This window comes from Notolabrus celidotus, chromosome 20 (assembly GCF_009762535.1).
Source record: "Notolabrus celidotus isolate fNotCel1 chromosome 20, fNotCel1.pri, whole genome shotgun sequence".
NCBI classification, from domain to species: domain Eukaryota; kingdom Metazoa; phylum Chordata; class Actinopteri; order Labriformes; family Labridae; genus Notolabrus; species Notolabrus celidotus.
In genome coordinates this window covers 13,899,931-13,920,379 of record NC_048291.1, presented here as the reverse complement: position 1 = coordinate 13,920,379, position 20,449 = coordinate 13,899,931, and the positions used below count along the sequence as shown (strand labels likewise).

Below are 20,449 nucleotides of genomic sequence, written 5' to 3'. Positions count from 1 at the left end.
TATTGTAAGGAAACAAGAGCCCTCATGAATGAAGGCACGTGACCAAACACGATGACGTCTGGCTTCGATACAAGAGAAAGGAATCAACAAGGAGAGCACGAGCTGGCATTTGGAAGCCCTGCCGCTTCTGTCAGTGAAATCGAAATTTTTACTGCCTCTAGTGTTTGATCACCGTTGTGACGGGAGAAGGAGAAGACCTTGAAGGCAGCGACTTCATTTCTAAGTCAGGTGGGTCTGTAAACCAAGCGGGGACAGCGGTGTTGTTATGCTGAGTGTGCATGCCTTCGCCGCGCCGCTGACAAGCTGCTCTCATTTAGCTTCATGGGCTAGCATACCTAGCTTCTTACATTAAACATCGTGAAGTTGGCTTTATTTGTACAATAATTTGCTTTTCAAACTAAAAAAACACTCTTGTTATTGAACGTACTGTCACATTTTGGGTATTTTATTGTGAAGGCATCAACCGGAAGTAGTTGTACCATGCAGTGGGAGCTGACACCAGTCGGGCTGCTACTATGCTGAGATGGCAGCTAATCTTTTGTACACACATGACCTGCGAATTAAACATGTCACTCTGTCTTTTGTTCTTCAATGTAGCAGAGTAGACAGTCTTCTGTGTGTAATAGGTAATTCCCTACATTGAATAATTGCTCGTGGTGTTGTAATGCTTCAGTTGTAGTAAGGAAGGCTGAGCACGGGGATTTCCTCGCTTGCTTGTTTTGTAGGCGGGGAGTGTTTTGCCACTTACACGAGCGGTGCACAGGGAGGCTGGAGACCCGGGGAGTAGCGGAATGTCAAAAACTGTGTTGCTTTTGTGATATTTTACTTTCCCAAAGACTTCGTGTGCCCCCTCTGTATGAAAGCGCTTCTTCTTCTTCTTTCTGGTTTGTCAACTCATGCGCTTCTTGCTGTTCAAACCTGCTGCTTCATCACCTCGTTGTGTGAAGAGGAGCAAGAGCGAGCCGAGACAGCGGTTTATAGCGAGATCAGGTTGGAATTTCAGCATTTTCTCATGACAGAAATGAATGTATTTGTTTGAAAATCTGAGCAATGACCTGCTGTGTTTATTTGGCTTGAAATGCATGCACGGACAGATTGGATCTTTTAGCAGACGCGAACGTTTCGTGTTGAATTGCTTCACCTGAAGTGACAATTCATTTAACCACTGGTTACATTGCAACAACGGCAGTGTCAAACCAAAGCTGCTGTCCTAGGCTTAAACAGAACAGTTAACCTCAGTATTTTCCTTCATAATCAAAGCAAACAAACAAGCAGCAGCGGTATTTTTATCGTGCTGAATCATCACAATGATGTATTTAGACGTTCTCAGAATCCACCCCGAAATATGGCACCACCGGACAAAGGTCTGCTCGCTGGATAAGGGTCGATGTTTATCAGTAAGCCGCCGTTATTATTATTAAAGAGACGGATCGAAATGGTGCTGATCTGTCGTGCAAGACAGTCATCAAGCCATGAGCATCAAGTGATGACCATCATGCATTTATCAATAGCCTCATCTACATTCAGCTGAGAATGTGCATTTTATTGCAGTGCTGTCATGATGTACATCAACAAACGGGCTGTGAGTACATCCAGACTAAGTGCTTAAGTGTCAACTGTGATGTCAAATCCATTTAAAAAATGCATGATAAGCAATATATTATGCCTGTGTTGTTATAATGGAGTCTTGTAATGAGTGGCTGTTTAAATTGGGTCATGTGTGATTATGGGTTGAATGGAAGTTGAAAACAACATCTTATTTAGATGCAATTGAAAATAAAATGCTGTAGGAAAAATGTCCTTTGGTGTATATAGTATATATATATATAGCTGTAAATGTCCACAATTAGATTGTATGCCTTTTCTGGCTTGCTTGTGACATTATTTACACAGCCTCACATGTCATTTCTTTTATTTTGGGCTGGCAGATGCTCTTGTTCCCTGTGTGTGACATGATGAAATTTGCTGCCTATTAGAGTGCACGCTTATGGAGGGCAGGTAATGAATTATCCATGGAGAATCTCTGTGCAATTTGAAAAGTCACCTTGGAAACTGTTGAGCATATATCGGCGGGGCCAAACAGATAGAAGTTGCCCATTCTTGCTCAGATATCCAACTTATTTCATCATCTCTGTTCATGCAAGCAGGGCATTGAAGTGTGTTTAGCAGACAGGCCAGCCCCGCATCAGAAGCTCGGCTTTGCAATAAAGCGTAATGCCCATCTCTGCCTTTCTCTGCAGGTAACCAGAACAGATGAGGGCCCATATAAGAGCCCGATGGGGCTGGCAGTGGTGTGTGGACGGAGACAGGGAGTGGTGGAGCTCAGCTCTGAGATTTATCACCTCCTGCATTGAGGTAGCAATGATAAAATAAGGCCGGATACCATAGAGGTGAACCGAGTGCACAACTCATACCCAGTGGCGTTGCTCAGAATGGGCAGGCAGTAGAGGATATATGAGGTTGATGAAACAGGAGGCAAGACTTTACACAGCACAGACTACAGTCTGGCCACCAACACCTCTGTATGGCCAACACAGCTGAGCCTTGGGAGTAGTTACGCCTATTCAGGACAATTAATAGCCTGAAGAAATGAACACAAATGTGGGATTTGTCCACAAAAGTGCTGCTTAAGCTGCATGGGGAAATGGGAATGCCTGCAAGGAAGGGAGAAAAAGATCAATATAGTTTTTCCCCCTTTTTGCAATGGGGAGGGAATGTTGGTGATGAAACCTCTTGCAAGTGTAGTGCGGATTATGATTGCTTAGCATTGCGATATGCCCGCTCCACTTCTCAAAGTAATACTTTCATCCAGCAGACAGGGGTAGCAAGTGTGTTTGATGAATTTTCTGTGAGGAACTCGAGTTACACTTGGCATGTTCATTACTGCTCTGTGTGTTCATAATTTAGATTATCCAGTATCCCAGCGAACATGGAGAGCATAAGCGTAGATCTGTGCACAAGTCGCTGCTGTTTTTCATGTAACCTACTTTATCTTGGCTGATTAATGTTTAAGACGCATCATTGGTGAACTGACATTAAAAAACAAGTGTTTAACTATTTGAGTAAGGAGTGAGAGTCAAAGTGGAACTGGTGAATAATGTTGTGGAGTAATATTCAGTTTTGGTTCATTATAAAGAGATTTAGGAGACAAAGAAAGATGTGGTATGTCCTGGGCAGGGTATTTACACATATTCTTATGAGCTTATAATTAAACCTATATTGGTAGTGCTTTTTTTGCTTCTTTATAACATTTATAGTTTATTTTTCAATGATTGCAATATCTCCTGCAGGATCCAGCTGTCAAATATTTTTTTACTGTCCAGGAATGATGTCTTCATTGACAATCTCATCCTAAACACATGAAGTATTTGTTAATAAATGACTCCTGTGGTTCAGTGAGTGAACATAATCGGGATCATTTCCTAGAGACACAACATTTCAGCTCGTCTGTGGGTGAACACAGAGTGCTGTCGGGGTCACACTTGTTCCACAATATTGGATTTTTTGCCGATATCCGATATGCCGGTATTTTCTAACTCGTTTAGCCGATTACCAATACCGACATTTTTTTCCGCACACCTAATTGCAGAGATCATCAATTATCTTCTGTATTGGAATTAGTGTACAGTCTTATGGTGATACTCTTATCACATTTGTTATTTAATATTAATTTCTTGTGCAAAATAAGAAAAATACTTAATACTTGCAACTGCATATATATTTATGACAATTGCTTTCAAACAAAATTCACACAAAAAGATACATCCTACTTAAAACTTGGATGATGCTCTCCCTGAGACAATCATAACAATACCCACAACCAGGGCAAATTTGGCCAATTTCACATTTGACATGGTAAGTAAACATCTGTAACCTCTGTTCACAGGGAACATGTGAAAAGTGCAACTGTACAGCAATTAAACCCAAATTAAATAAAATGGGTTACTGTTTGACAGTAAATGTGCCTAAATTAGTCAGCTACATGTACCTTACAGACTGCTGCTTAAATTAAAATGTAACTTAAAACATGAGCCCAACATGTGTGCAGCAGCCCATTATTTTATCGGTTAATTATATCGGTGGATATCGGCGTGTTGGCCGATATCCGATAGTTCATTTTAAAGCCAATATCGTCTGATACCGATAATGTGCAGATAATATGGTGCATCCCTACTTGTTATCTTAATATTTTTTATTTAAAAAATTGTTTGTCATTATGTGTTAAATTGCTCTAGTTAACAAAGCTTTAATTCAGGATGTAAAAATCGGAAGGACAGAAAGGAGATTGCAATGAACAGTTGAGAGAGAGAGAGAGAAAAAAGAAGATTCTTGGTATTAAATGCATGATTACTAATTTAGACTGTATTCTGGAGTGACATTAATTTGATATATGTATTATTTTTGGGGGACGGTGAGTGTGAGGCTCCATCAAATATCCTGTGGGCAGACATCATCAATCACTCGCCATAATTTGAGCTGAGCGCTGGCTGTGTTATTAATAGAAATTAGCATCTTTGTTACTTTCAGGTAATAAGTCTTGACTGCTAACTGCCTGCATTTGAATCAAAGCACTCCACGGGAGAAACAAGATGATGAATTTGTTTTCCTTCTTGTCTTTATTCAGTGTTGCTGCTGAGCTCTGTTTGTTTGATGTCCTTATCACAGAGTTGTGTTTCAACTGAAGATAATCCACCTTAAATCAGAGCGGAGCAGGGGCAACAATCAAAGATGTAATTAATTCAGAATTGTTTCACTTTAAATAGCATTCAAATATGATGAACAGATTCAGTTTAGCCTTGTGCGCTGTAAAAGCTGTGTTGTAGTTAGGTCAATTCAATATGCATTTAATATGTATGCAACCACTGTAGTAAAGCTCCTAGATATTTTGCTAGTGTGTGGGCTGCCTGCAACCCTTACTTCCTCTGCCAGTGTAAGGCCGAAGTATCAAGAGCTATTCTCTTCCTGTTTAATCAAGTCCTCCAGGCAGATTCTGTGGAAGGCCAATAAAGTCTCTTCTCCTGTCCTACTGCTCGTACTAACAGAGCATCCCTGAGTGTAAACAGCAGCCACTGAGCTCCCAAAGACATTCTGTATGGATCGAAACACTGGTTAATGCAAACCAGTCTAACCCAAGTCCCTTTAAATAAGCTTCACATTATCAGTGACTTCAGAAATTCTAAATCCCTTGAGGGCGGTGATTCATGTTTTCACTTTAAACCACATGAACTGGATGCAAATTCTAGACATAAATGTGCCACATGCTCTCTGCAATCATATAACCGACTAGGTTCCATATGGTGCTTCTTCAGAGCCAGTATTTTTTCATAGAACATCATGTTATGCGGTCTATTTCCAACTCTATAGATATCATTTTGATGAGCAAATATATTTATGACAATGTGGAATATTGTGCAGAAGGAAACAACATAGAGTAATGTACAGGTTTCTTCTGTGCTTCATCATAACCTACTCCAAATATTTGTATGAAATTAAAACATCTTGAAATGAAAAGCACAACTTAACATCCTTTAATTTAAATGCTTAAAAAGGAGAGATGTGTGTTCAACCAAAGTTTAAATCAGGCATAACCACACTTTTGATATTACATGTTTTAAACTATTTTTTTAATGAGCTGTTGAGTATTTTTGTTGCTTTAAATGTACAAAAAACATAATTTATAATAACTTTTATTGATAAATGTTTCTAAATTAAGTATTTAAAGACTTTCTGGATGAGTTGTTAGTTGTTAGTGGTGGTTTTCTGTTATACTTTCGGTGACCTGAACGTTTATCCTTTTCCTAGTGTTTAAGGAAACAGTTCACAGTTAGGAGCCAATAAAAAAGCTGAGATTAACCCATTAATTCTCTTCCATTTTTAAATTATTACAGGGTAGAAAGTTTTTGTTCAGTCTTGTTTGAAAAAGAACTGATGAGAAAATACTTGAATCCTTTAAATCCTTTAAATCTGTACTTTCTAACTATCCCATTGTCGTGTGTTTTCATAGAATGTTTTATCCGCATCTATCTTCAACTAATGATTGATTTGATGATAGTTTTATTAATTATCTATAGATTAGGGATGCACTATATTATCAATTTAATGTCTATTGGTAGATGAAAGCTTTAAAGAATATTTATTGGTATTTGCAGAAATTAATGTACAGCCAATAAGGTGACGCTCTAGTTATGTACATGTGATGACAAACTTTCGTGCACCAGAAGTGAATTTCACCACGTCTTCTGAATAGCAGCATTTGAAGAGTCAGAAACAGACAGCAAATTAGCTATTTGCAATGCTTGTGAAGCGCAGGTGATGTGAGGAGGAGCAAAACAACACTCCTTTAACACGACCTAACACTACCAATTTCTTTCTGCATCTCAAGAACCGTCATCCTCAACAGCAACAAGAGTTGCTGAAAGTAGGAACGAAAAAGCGTCAGGGCCAGCAAAAACCTGTCAGCAGCCTCCGTTTCAGTCATTCAACATAGCTAAGAAATATAGCAGCAACCACCCAGAGGTAAAGGAGCTTAACGAAATAATTTAATTCATTGCTCTCAACCACCGTCCTTTTAGCATGGTGGAAGATAGAGGCTTCAGAAGGCTAATGATGCACTTGCAGCCTCACTGTGCTTTGCCTAGCCAGTGTTACTCCTCAGATGTAGCCTCACCTGAACTGCCAAGCTTTGTCTTCAGCCATGTAGAGAAGCTCCTTGCTAATGCTGCTCATATTAGCTCTATCAAGGAGATCTGGACTCTCTAAGTCCTGTCAGCATGATAATGACATGAATCCAAACAGACTGATGACATGCAACCAACAGAATTGGTTTTTTTTTATTAATGAATATTTGAAAAAGAACATATTAACCATTTATGGCCAAGTCAAATGTTGTTTGTGTTTTTTTTAATGTCTGTTTCTAAAACTAATAGCCTACCACATTAACCCTCCTGTTATGTTCGTTTTTCTGGAACAGTAATAATGTTCCCGGGTCAGTTTGACTTGGGGCATATTCAATTATCCATAAGTGTCAGAACCATAAACTGTATAAATAGTGGACGTAGTATCCGTGACGTCACCCATCTGTTCCTGAGCGCTGTTTTGAAGCCAAATGTTGGCGGCAGCCATATTGGAAATGCGGAACTCAACCAGGCTCTGTGTGACATAAAGAGGCGGGGTTTGAGCCTCCTAGCCAACAGCTGTATGTTCCCGTATGGAACAAGTCAGTCATGTCCTTATTTGGGCAAAAATTCATCATCTTAATATCTTATGAACTGTTGCGTTAGAAAAAATTCACCCCCCATACAGTGTGTGCCGATAGAGAAATTAGCTACGTAGAGCAAAGCCTTTTTTTGAACCAGGTTGTAAACATGTTTATTAATGCTGTCTTTTTTGAATTAGTGTCTATGTGGTTTCCGGTTTTTCTGCAGCCAGCCTCAAGTGGATTCTTGATGAATTGCAGTGTGTAACACTTTCACATGGGCTTCATAGTTTTAGACCGGAGGTTGGCACTTGGTCAGAACCCCAAAAAATCCCAATACACATTTTTTTAATCTAATTTTTAACTCATTTAAATCAAGATTTAGTCCTTTGGTGTTTTTTAATCCTACAGATCATGGTTAAATGAGGATAACTCACTTGTTTTTCATTAAAGATTAATGTTAAAAGTTTTTTAAATGTACATTGAAAAGCCCTATATGACTTAGATTTTTGTTTATTTTATTTTACATTTTGAATTGTTTTTTTTATGAAGTGATGTTGATAAATTAACACGACACCTCTTCTGTCACATGCTGCCCAGATTTGTATGCTGCATTTAGCTGGTTTGGAAGGCAGATAGTGCCTAAAATAGACTTTAAAAAGGCTCCAATTGACCCGCAACATAACAGGAGGGTTAAGAGTAACAGGTCAATTCTAGTACAGTTAAAATTTGTGTGCTTAAAAATAAAGAACAAGATGTTCATATTTTGGTATTAAACCAAATGAGTTTAAAAATCTACGCATATCAGATATCCACTTTAAATTCCTCAATCTAAATAAACACATGATCACAATTAGTTGGAAATTAATTTCAAAGTTGTAATTCAGTAGAATAACTTCATGTTTAATCGGTCTTGATGGATTCATTGTTGCAGCTCTCATAGTCATCTTCAACGGCCTAATCATTAAGAAAAATGTTAAGATAATGTCCAGTCTGCAGCTGGAAACAGTTTAACACGTCAGGTATAGTCCAGATCATTCCCCCTAAAGGTAGGCATAAGATTTTGGTGAACTGCTATTTTGCCCGGAGCCTCCTCTGGTCAAAAGTATTGGCTTAGTATTTCCCCTCTACTACAAGCGTATCACATTTCCCTCTGAAAGCTGCTGAATGATTCCCCCTCTCCCTCTTTTTGTCACTCTTATTTCACGCTCTGAATACTTAGTAGTTAATAGCTTCCCTCCCCTCTTCCCGTCATACCTTCCTCTCACACAGACACACTCGCACTGTTTTTTTTTTTTTCCCCCGTGCGCAAGTTTACACCAGTCATCCAGTAACTCTTCCAGAGCTATCACAGGAGTCTGATTTTTAATTTGCAGTTAAATGGCGCCCAACACATGCAGCTTGCTTGATAATTGACTTCACTCAGCTGAAGGGAGGAATGATTAGATCTGAATATCTCGGCGATCTTTTCAACTCCAAACTAGAAGGGAGGGAGTAAAAGTAGTGGTTCTGATCAGGCATGAAGTGTTGAGAATTGCTATTTACGGCATACAGGGTGACAGGGTTGGGTGGTTGCATTAAGCATCTCAACCCTGAGAGAGCAAGTGGACAAGAGAACAAATACGCAAAAGTATAAATTAATGAGCCAAAGCATTGAGAGAAATCACTGACTTTTGTTTTTCACACTCATCACATGCCTTCTCTATCTTTGTGGTCGTCATCATTCTACTTCTTGTGGAAAGTCCATGATGATGGAGCAGGAGGCTACAAGGCTCATATATTATTGATCAGGGAAACTGAATAGGTGATCATAGTGGCCTAACATCCAGCTCCCTTCTTTTGTGTTGTGTTAATTGTCTAAGATGTGCAGGTTTTTGTGTAGACAGTGGTTTGAAAAGGCTGCTAAATCCCTCCCTGATCAAAGTGTTTCTACTGTTCAATAGTGTGTCCCCCTCCAGGCAACCATACAGCACTGTACCATCAGTGTGGGGATTACATGCAACCTTGCCTTGGTCTTGGTCTTGTCTTGGTCTCAGTGCACTCTGGTCTCGGACATGTCTTGGTCTTGGTTAATGTGGTCTTGACTACTACACTACTATCAGCTAAAGCCTGATTTATACTTCTGCGTCGATTGGACGGTGTAGCCTACACCGTAGGTCTGCGTAGCTCCCAGACCCCCGCAGAGCCCTGCACACGTAGCTGATGCGCACCACCTCTAAAATGTAATTGACACAGGCCGCAAGCCCTGTGATTGGTCCACTAGGCGGCATTGTATTTCCCGCATTTACAGGACTTCAGGGATCCCGGACATCAGCCGCACATTGACTGTGTATTTCACGCACTCCGACATGTCCTCTCTATTCTTCCCTGTAATCACTTCTGTATGATAAACAGTAACATGTATCAGCTGTAAATCAACAAAATACGTTCGGAATCACTGTGAAAAAGTAAACAGAAAACAGAGCAGATGACCCGACCATCACAGAGACCACAATGCCCTCAAGCGTTTCGGGGGAGTATTGCTGCGCGTCACGGACAGATCGACGCAGAAGTATCTGGTGCTCACGTCCGTGTCAACCACTGCTGCGTAGGGTCAACGCAGAAGTATAAACCAACCTTAAACGAGAAACAAAGAAAGGGGTGGAGTTGAGGCTGCAGCCTAGCTACAACATGACCACCAGTCCGTCAAATCAGCTAAGCCCCTAATTATGTATGAGTATGTCCAACTGTTAGCCTTAATATAAACAATATGTATACATTATTTATAAATGCGCCCCTGTACAGGTTTTATGAATAGAAAAATTGGATACAGAGACCAAATCTGGTTGTAAACATGTTTAATTCTGCTGTTAAAAATGACATTTAAGTACAGACTCTTTGGGGTCTTGGCTTTTTGGGCTTACCCCAAATGGATACTGCTTTTCTTTGCAATTCTGTACTGGCTTAATTCATCAACATCAAAAACAAGAAACAAAAACAAACCCTGGACTAACCCCTACAGTTGGTGTACCATCACCCACATTTCATAAACAATGATATAGGGCCTTATTGAGATTCCCACCAAACCTCCTGTGTCTCTTGTTGTGGATGCACAAACCTTTGCAAATCTGGACTGGACTGAGCATAGCAGAGGAGAGAAATTTAAACGAAGCATATGAGCAAAATGAGTCACATTGTTCATTTTTTTTCCCTCGTGTAGAGAAATGCATTGTTTGCTGTGTGATGATATTCAGCTGTTAGTTTCACAGGATTGTGTTGCCATTGTTGGATGCTGCCTGTGCTTTCATCAGCATGCACCTCCACTGTCTTGTTTTATTCACTTCATTAGCAAGCTGCCAGTGCCGAGCGCTCGGACGCTTCTTTTCAGGAATTGATCATGACAAGTTCAATTTATATGTGCTTGTGTGGTTTTTTGCTAAATTGTCTGTGTGGATACATGTGCATGTGATTAGCTGCCTGATATGAAATACACTGTCATGTCTGAGGGGAAGCCAGTGCCCTGTTAGTCCTCCCCGGCCATGTTTAGTATTCAGAGAGCAGGCGCTGTCGTAATCTGGATTCTGAGGCAGGTTGCTGGGTTTTTTGTTTGCTCTTATGGCCCTGATAATCTTGTTACACTGCTGTCAAGTGGAGCTGGCTCTCCCTGCAGCCTTGAACCACCATGCGTGCCACCTCAAGCACCAGAAATCCACCCCCACTACCCCCCCAACACACAGCCTATACCGCCATTTTGAGACAGCCGTTGATGGAAGAGCCTTGGATGTATCCTTGAAGAATCACCTCCTGAGCATCTTTTCCAGCCTCTCCCGCCCCCGCCCCTGTCTCCCACCCCCACCTCAGGCGGTGAGCGACAGTGATAAATATTCATCAGGGGGACGCAGTGCATGGATGCCGAAGCCTCAGTTCCCCTCAACAAAGGGTCCCCTGGCTAATGGTGTCCATCCTTGGCAGCCCCCCTGGAGAGATCCTGTGGAGGGGATGAGATCATTAAAGCATGACACGGGCTCAAGGCCGGACCTATCATGTCACATCAGCATTTATCCCACAAGAGGTTTTCCTTTTTTTTTTTTTTTTACCCCCCTTGAGTCTCAACCTAAGCCGACCCCACCTTGCTAGCTGCCCTCTATAGATTTAGATGAACACAGACAGCTTTTGAAGGTTGGCCGGGTTGCTTGCGTCGTGTTAGTTCAACTTCACAACTTCCTAATTGGCACCTTGGTTTTGGTCCTTGCTGAGATCAGTATATTTTTTTTTATTTCCACCCAACCTGTTCTTCTCAGGCTCCTCTAAATGTGTCGAGCGAGCATTTTTCACAAGGCTGTTTGCTCTCTCTCTTTTTTTTTTCTTCTTCTCACCCTCTCTCTCTCTTCCTCTATCTGTCTCTCTCACCATCCCCTCCTTCTCTTTCTCTGGGTGACCACACTCAGCGATTTCTGTTTCCTGTGGGTGTGATGTCTCTCCTACACAAGCAATCAGCTCTGATTTGTCAGCGTTCTTTCAGGCGATTCATAAAAATTCAGCAAGCACCTACAAAAGACTTGTGTGTCCCAGCTCTCGCCCCCTACCTCTGCTGCCCCAGTGCTCTGAGCTTTTGCAGCTTTCTCCTGGTGCTCCTTTTGCTGGGCGCACGAATCAGACTTGAAATTATTAACATGAGGTGATACTAGGGTTGCAAAGGGGTGGAAAATTCCGGTGAATTTCTGGTAAATTTCCATGGGAAGTTAAGCTGGGGTAATTTGGAAATATTCCAAATTGGGAACTGTCCATGGGGATTATTGAGGGTAATTTAATGGAAAGATATCATATCCAAGCATAAATATTTGTTTTGTTATTAGCAGACATCCATCCAAAATAATGCAATTAAAACAGATTTATTTGTAAGTAGAACTTTATCAAGTGTTAGATATGTTATTGAACACTCAATTATTTCATTGAAGAACAAAAACATGAGTATTGAGTTAAATATTACTCATCCCTCAGACCCAACCCATTCAAAAATTAACAAAAATGCAATCCCAAAAAAGTCCCATTCAACCATAGACTGTATAAAATATGGACGTAGTATCCATGATGTCACCCATCTGTTCCTGAGCGCTGTTTTCAAGCCAATCGACGGCGGCAGCCATATTGGAAATTCGGAACTCAACCCGGCAAAGTGTGATGTAAAGGGGCGGAGTTTGAGTCTCCTAGCCAACAGCTGTGTGTTCCCGTTCGGTAGTCAAGTCAGTCATGTCCTTATTTAGGCAAAAACTCGTAATCTTAATATCTTCTGAACTGTTGTGTTAGAAAAAAATTCAACCCCTGTACAGTGTGTGCCGATAGAGAAATTAGCTACTTAGAGCCAAGTTGTTTTTTTGAACCAGGCTGTAAACATGTTTACTAAAGCTGCAAAGATCGTCTTTTTTGAATTGGTGTCTATGTGGTTTCTGGTGTTTCTGCAGCCGGCCTCAAGTGGATTCTCTATTAATTGCAGTGTATAACACTTCCACATGGGCTTCATAGTTTGAGACCGAAGGTTGCCGCTTGGAATTAACTGGGAATTGAGGGTAATCTAATGGACAGATATCATATCCAAACATTAATATGTGTTTTGTTATAAGCAGACATCCATTCAATATGATACAATTAAAACAGATTTATTTGTAAGTAGAACTTTATCAAGTGTTAAATATTTTATTTAACAATCAATTCTTTCATTGAGGAACAAAAACATGAATATTGAGTTAAATATTTCTCATCCCTTCGTCCTAACCCATTCAAAAATTAACAAAGATGCAATTCCAACAAAGTTCCATTCAAATGTTAAATTAACAGAGCCGCTCTCCCTCCAAAAAAGTCCCATTCAGCATGCAAATAAAAGTGCATGTTGAGGGTGTGGTCTCAATAGCCCTGCATTAAGCTGTGTGCTATGTGCATATGATTGAGGAATAGCATAGATATTCAACTGTACTTGAAATCTGGTTGTTTCTGGTTGTTATATTTTCCCGAACTATATTTAAGTTCCCTATTAAGAGCCCACCTTCAATTTAGTAAATTCCTGGTTTATTCCGTTAATTCCAATGGAAAGTTTCCAGCTTTGAAAATTCCCGGAATTTTGCAACCCTAGGTGATACGTGTGTGAGGAAGACCTGCACACAGATGAAGTTGTCAAACGTAAGGGCGTTTTCTTACCGTTAAATCAGCAGAGCATTTTCTGAACTTCCCTAACCCTGTGTTATTATTTAAAAAAAATTACAGGTGTGTTTTGCCTTTCTTTTCCTCTCTGTGTTTGTGTGAGCAATGCTTCTTTGTCTCCAGGAGGTATGACATGCCTGGTAGTGGAAGGGAGCAGCTGTGCATTGGACCTTGTCTGTGTTGTGCTGCCATGCCCTGTCATTGGTAGCCGTCTGTTGGCAGCAGCCTGTGCTGGAGGTTTGCAGCCTGGGCGCAATCCTTCCACAGTGTCATATGGTGAGCTTTCAGCGTGCCAAGCCTTGCCCACTGTGTTACCCGACACAGCTGTGTGACAGAAAATGCCTCCTCAACCTGGACAATGTGTCATCTTTCTCTGTTTGTGAGATTTCAACTGTTTTTTTTGAACAATGTTGGGTCTAGGCGGCTGAGGGGAAAATGATAGGCTTATATGAAATTTGGAAGAAGCAGCCTTTTTTTTCTCTCCTCTCATCCCAGCAGCTATTAGTGGAGTACTTTCCTGTCTATTTGTCCATTATCTGTGCATCATCAGGCAGACCATTATCCCATTATGTTTTGCATCTGTGGTCCAAATGCTTACTGGAAATGAGTCACCACAAAGGCCGGTGAAAGGTAGGTGTTACTATCAGTCAGCTATTCATAGCCGGTCCAGCAGGGATGAAAGTATCACATTTTAAAAGTCCTCGGCAGAATGTGAAAGCCTTTTTATATTGGCATCTGCAGCACAGGGAAACGTTGCCATTTTATGACAAGCCAGAGGACTTTTTGAAGTGAAAGCATCAAGAATGCAAGTCACAGTCTGACCCCATGTTATGTCCCCAGCCTGTGTGATAGTGTCGTATTCAGGTCATTTTTAACAAGCGCCTGTCTCTCCCTGTTTGGCTCAGGTGACCGGTCCACCTGTAGCACCCCTTTGTTGCCATGGAAATATCCTGGCCATCTTAGTGCACTTCTGAGCTCCGACTCATCTCCCTTTTATTCCTTCCCTCTCCGAGACTCTCTGCACACATCACACATATACATGATGACGAGCTGAGTAATGGTGTAAGCTCTAAACACAAGTACACACTGAGTGTTATTCTTTTGAGGATTCCATTTTTTGGATCTTTTGTTTCCTGTTTTTGATGCTGAAAGTTGTAAAAGCCCACATGTATTTGTTTATGTGCTCAGCACCAACACACACTGCTGGGCTGTGTAAATCAGCTTACAGAGGCAATGTGCTGGCTTGGCTGACTGTGGTTGGTGCCCGTGTCGCTGACACAGCATTTACCATGTGTAGTGTAAAGCACCCAGGGCCACAACCGTGCGTGTGTGTTTGTGTGCGCGCATGCACATACTTATCCTGTGACAGAGCTCAAACGGTGCAAGGCATCCAACCTTCTACCTTTCTGCACCTCGGCATCATCTTTGACTCTCACCTCTGTTTCAATAAACACATTAATACTGTTGTCCAATCATGCTTTTTTCAATTTAGAAAACTATCAAAATCTGGTCATTCTTATCAATCAAAAACCTAGAAACAGTAATTCATGCTTTTATTTCAGATTTCTTCAATTCACTTTAATCCTGTCTAGGGTTGCAAAGGGGCTGAAAGTTTCACGTAAATTTCCATGGGAAGTTAAGCTGGGGAATTTTGGAAATATTCCAAATTGGAAATTATGGGAATTAACTGGGAATTTATTGGAAAGGTATCATATCCAAGCATAAATATTTGTTTTGTTATAAGCAGACATCCATCCAAAATAATACAATTAAAACAGATTTATTTGTACATAGAACTTTATCAAGTGGTGTTGAATATTTGATTGAAAAATCAATTATTTCATTGAAGACCAAAAACATGAATGTTGAGTTAAATATTACTCATCCCTCAGACCCAACCCATTCAAAAATTAACAAAGATGCATCCCAACAAAGTCCCATTCAAAATGTTAAATAAAAAGAGCTGCTCTCCGTCCAACAAAGTCCCATTCGTGCATGTGATGGAGGAATGCACAGTGCCTGTAGGGGGCGTGGTCTCAATAGCCCTGCAGTAAGCAGTGTGCCATGTGCATGTGATTAAGGAATAGCATAGATATTCAACTGTACTTGCATGAAATCTGGTTGTTTTAGTCAGGATTATGCTAAAATATATTTTCCCCGACTATATTTAAATTCCCTATTAAGAGCCCACCTTCAATTTAGTAAATTCATGGTTTATTCATTCACGTTTATTCCCATAAATTCCTGTTTATTCCCATGGAAAGTTTCCAACTTTGAAAATTCCCAGAATTTTGCAACCCTACTCCAGTCTCTTACAAAATAACCTCAATAAACTAACTAATCCAGAATGCCGCAGCCAGATTCATAACCAGGTCCAGCAGGAGAGAACACATCACACCCGTTTTAAAATCGCTTTACTGGCTCCCAGTCCATTTTAAAATTGATTTTAAAATGATGATGTTGACTTTGAAAGATCATAGGGGGTCAGCTCAAGACTACATTGCTGACCTCTTGACTCCCTACGAGCCATCGTGTAACCTCAGATCCTCCGGTAGGTCTTTACTAACTATTCCACGCTCAAACAAAAAAAACAAATGGTGATCGAGCATTTAAAAACTCACTATTTTAGACTTGCTTTTTATTGATTTTATGGTTAATTGCTTTGATCCTTGTTTTATTACTACTGCTGTATTGTCATATGTTCTTAATTACTGCCTATGGCTTTTTAAATTGTTTGGAAAGTGCTTTGTAATTTTTTTTGAAAAGCGCTATATAAATAAAGTTATTATTCTTATCATTATTAACACCAGTGGGCTGGATTTGTATCCTGCACAGCTTGTTTAGGTGTTCCCTCAGTCCTGATGGAATTAACTGCAGTGCAGCCCGTTTATTCTGGATGATAGCTGAGGCTCTGCAGTAGTTACAGCATATCCCCTTTTCATTGATTTATGGGATTATAGGCACGCATCAGCAAATCTAGACAGGTTTTACTGTCTAGACTGGATAGCTGGTACAGTAGATGAAAGCCTGCCCTGTGTCCTTCTTTCAGTCTGTTACAAGAGACATGTGGAAGTTTTCAGTCCCTCCATGTCCTCTGCTGTGTCTGCTCTCCAAGAGGCTGCATTAACTAGAGTTTTGTTTTCCAAGAGCTCATCGTGAACTGCTGCCAGCAGAACTGAATGTGATCCTCCTTATGACTCAACATATTGCTATTTGGGAGATGTGTGTGTGTGTGTGTTGGAGAGGGAAATGCATACCACAAATGCTGTCTTTGTTCGTATCGACAGGGGAAGTACTGGTCCAGGTAGCTCTCTCTGAACAGGCATCACTTACAGTGAAGTGTGAAGTCCTTGACCCACTTCTTCGCCTTGTATATTTGAAGAGTTGTGTATTTGAGTCATGCCGTCACGTCCTTGTCAGAAAACACTTAAAGACATCTTATTCTAGATATGTTTTTTTTCTGGTGATATTGTTCTTTATGCTCACAGTGACATTTCTCACCTACAGAAAAACCCACAGTGCAAGTGGACGCGGCTCTTGTGGCATGACTACCACAAACAAGGGAAACAAAGCTTTGAAGGTAATCAACCTATGAGAAATCAATTTGGTGATGATTAAATGATGAAAGAAAGACCACCAGTGACTCACTCTCATCTCCAGGTGAAGCGGGAGCCAGGGGAAAATGGCACCAGCCTGACTGATGACGAGCTGGTGACCATGTCCGTGCGGGAGCTGAACCAACATCTACGGGGCCTGACCAAGGAGGAAATCCTCCAGCTGAAGCAGCGGCGGCGCACCCTGAAGAACCGGGGCTACGCTGCCAGCTGCCGAGTGAAGCGTGTCACTCAGAAAGAGGAGCTGGAGAAGCAGAAGGCTCAGCTGCAGCAGGAAGTGGACAAGCTGGCCACAGAGAATGCCAGCATGAAGGTAGAGCTGGACGCTCTGCGTTCAAAGTACGAGGCCCTCCAGAGCTTTGCCAGGACTGTGGCCCGCAACCCTGTCACGTCAGCCAGGGGACCTATGGCCTCTGTCATAGGACCCCTCATCCCTGGTAAAGTAGCTGCCACCAGCGTCATCACCATCGTCAAATCCAAAACAGAGGCTAGGTCGTAGTAGCAGAAAGGATCAGGGGAAGATTTAATGCTAAATAAGTCTGTGCATTATAACATGGCAAAGGATTACCCACAAAAGTTCTCAGTTTTACACTTCGTCACTGAAACTTACAAAGATCTCCCTAACCTCATCCTCAAGGCCAAGTCTGTACCTGTCAACAGACTTATCCTGTTAACGTACAACAATCAAATTGTACGATTTAGCAGCTGGTAATGTGAGATTTGCCACATTTGTGTCAATACTGATACATCTACCTTTAAAAAACAGATTGTGTTTACTAATAATCAAGGAGGCAATATCTGGCGGTAAAGGTATAGTATGTCTTGTATCTGTTTCCTTAAGACAGAGCTCTCAAGATTATTCCGTCCTAGGAATTGGCTTTTTCCGAGTCCCACAGCTCATCACAACCAGAGGTGAAAGTCTCCTCTCCCAGTTGATAACAAAAACTGAAGTAAAGACCCATACATGATTTATCAGTATTAACCCTTTCCTTGTTATAATGCACTGACTTAAATTGGGATGCATTACAAACATGGTGTGGATGCTACAGATGTCTTCAAAACTGCCTGACTAACCTAAAACCAGTTACTCAGCCCAATTTGCAATTTTTGTTGGTTGTCTGTCAAGAGAATATAAGCTTGAAATAATGCTCCCAAGTCTAGCATTCATTTCTGTTTATGCATCTGAGACAGGCTTTAATGAACTTGTCATTATCAATATGACTGGTAGATGCAATAATATATGTATGCACTGAAAATACAAAGAGGTCTTGCATATTTATGGTCAAGTGGAAACATTGAAAAAATGATCAGCAGTTCGTAACGATATTGTTCTGGAGCTGAGTGCCATTCCAGTACGACGAGATTCTTCTACAATATCTGGAAACCTGAATGTCATAACAGTAATATCCTCGTGTTTTGTGGGGACAGTGAAAACCACAAACATTTTGAAACATCATTTTTGCTCATAGAGAAAATATGTTCAAGTTGTTTTGTTTAAAAGATATATATATATTGCATTTTTTGTAATTACTTGTTGACAGGGCCGTCAGATATTTCCAAAAGAAAATCTTTACACAAGCTTTACTGTTTGAATTGTTAAGGTGTAGAAAACTTTGTCTAATGTTGAGTTCTTGGTTTTTATTACTAGGTAGAAAAACTTCCATTGTTTATATAAATACAGATAAGGAAAACATAAAAAAAAAATCCTGTGACATCTTTTTTGCAATTGTACCGACAGTGGCTTACTATTGAAGTCTGATAGCTTTTTTCTAGTGACTAGGCGCGTACTGTGGGGTAGCGCGTGCTGTGATGTGTAAGTGACAAGTTGGCAGTGTCGTTCACTGTATAGATGTCAATGCTGTGCTATTTAAAACAAATCTGTAGAGCTAAACTAGGTGGTGTAAACAAGGTCAATTGTCTTTGTGCGTATTGGCATCTGTGATATCCTCCGCTTCCTTGGTGTTAGTTACAAATCATTTTGTCATTAAAAGTTTACCACACTGAGCCATGTGAGACAGAATCAGGTAGTGAAAATCAACTCAAAAGACTTTGACCTGAAGCTTTAAGTGATACTGACATTACAGAACCTGAATGATGCATGCACCTGGTGCTAGATGCTCCCTAAATACACCTTCTGTGACCCAAAGGTAAATGACCTCACAAAGAGGTCGGCCTTTCCTTTTGGTGGGACCGCCATGTTTGCTTGTTTTCAACAGAAAAATTTGAATCGTAGTCAAAGAGGAATTTCACAAATAGGATAATTAGAAGGGATGCACGATATTGGATTTTTTGTCGATATCCGATATGGTGATATTTTAAAACTCATTTAGCTGATTACCGATACCGATATTTTTTTCCCAGACACCTAATTGCAGAGATCATCAATTCCCTTCTGTATTGGCATTAGCGTACAGTACTATGGTGATACTCTTATCACATTTGTTATGTAATATTCATTTCTTGTGCAAAATAAGAAAAATACATAATACTTAAAACTGCATATTTATTTATGACAATTGCTTTAAAACAAAATTCATACAAAAATATACATCCTACTTAAAACTTGGATGATGCTCTCCCTGAGACAATCATAACAATACCCACAACCAGGGCAAATTTGGCCAATTTCACATTTGACATAGTAAGTAAACCTAACCTCTGTTCACAGGGAATATGTGAAAAGTGCATCTGTACAGCAATTAAACCCAAATTAAATAAAATGGTTAACTTGACAGTAAATGTGCCTAAATTAGTCAGCTACAAGTATCTTAAAGACTGCTGCTTAAATTCAAATTTAACTTAAAACATGAGCCCAACGTGTGCAGCAGCCCATTATTTTATCGGTTAATCATGTCGGCGTGTTGGCCGATATCCGCTAGTTCATTTTAAAGCCAATATCAGCCGATAATGTGCAGATGATATCGTCCATCCCTAATAATTAGAAACGATAAGAAAGTGAGGAAAGTTGCAGTTTGTGATCTAACTGTTGAAGCATAAACAGACATATTTAGACTGCCCCAGATCAACATGCTAGTTCTTACAGGACAGACCTCCTTACACAGGCTTGTATTTTTCTTACCTCTTTTTAAATTATTTGTCAATTGTATTGGAACAAGTTAATATGTGCCAATGTGAAGGACATGTTGGTGCTGGTGAAGTAAAAAATGTGAGATGAATCATGTATCATTAAGTGTATACATGAAAAAAAAAAAGGTATGATTTGCTCATTTTATTTCCTGGGGTGCTTTTTGCTGTGACATAATTTGACAAACATATGTGTTAGTCATACCACAGTCTAATCAATATTAAAGAATGTTACGTTTCAGCAGCCGTTCAGTAGCTGCTTTGCATATTTTCTCCAAACAGTGTCACATGGCTTTCAACCTGAAGGAGAGGCTTTATACCTCTTGGGTTGGAGACATTTTACTTCTCTTTATTCAGTCTTTTCAATTAGTTTGAATTTGAT

At 40.3% G+C, this 20,449-nt stretch overlaps 1 protein-coding gene across 9 annotated transcripts; it reads left to right on the top strand.

Moving 5' to 3' along the window:
* The first annotated feature begins 15 nt into the window (after positions 1 to 15).
* Positions 16 to 18,987, top strand: LOC117832993 (transcription factor MafG). 9 transcript variants are annotated; one of them, XM_034712327.1, is made up of 4 exons: positions 16 to 228; positions 2,241 to 2,355; positions 16,877 to 16,949; positions 17,030 to 18,987. In XM_034712327.1, the coding sequence occupies exons 3-4, from the start codon at positions 16,914 to 16,916 to the stop codon at positions 17,480 to 17,482; spliced, it is 489 nt and encodes a 162-aa protein (XP_034568218.1). In that variant the 5' UTR covers positions 16 to 228; positions 2,241 to 2,355; positions 16,877 to 16,913; the 3' UTR covers positions 17,483 to 18,987. The 9 variants fall into 9 exon arrangements, with proteins under 9 accessions (XP_034568218.1, XP_034568215.1, XP_034568217.1 ...); XM_034712330.1 differs by lacking the exon at positions 16 to 228 and adding an exon at positions 894 to 990; XM_034712331.1 differs by lacking the exon at positions 16 to 228 and adding an exon at positions 1,085 to 1,397.
* Positions 18,988 to 20,449: the final 1,462 nt, after the last annotated feature.

Excerpts from the sequence above, each read along its gene's own strand:
- LOC117832993 (XM_034712323.1), top strand. The coding sequence starts at position 857 with ATGAAAGCGCTTCTTCTTCTTCTTTCTGGTTTGTCAACTCATGCGCTT. Across the intron at positions 991-16,876 it reads GCGGTTTATAGCGAGATCAG|AAAAACCCACAGTGCAAGTG; the intron begins GTTGGAATTTCA and ends TCTCACCTACAG. Across the intron at positions 16,950-17,029 it reads AGGGAAACAAAGCTTTGAAG|GTGAAGCGGGAGCCAGGGGA; the intron begins GTAATCAACCTA and ends TCTCATCTCCAG.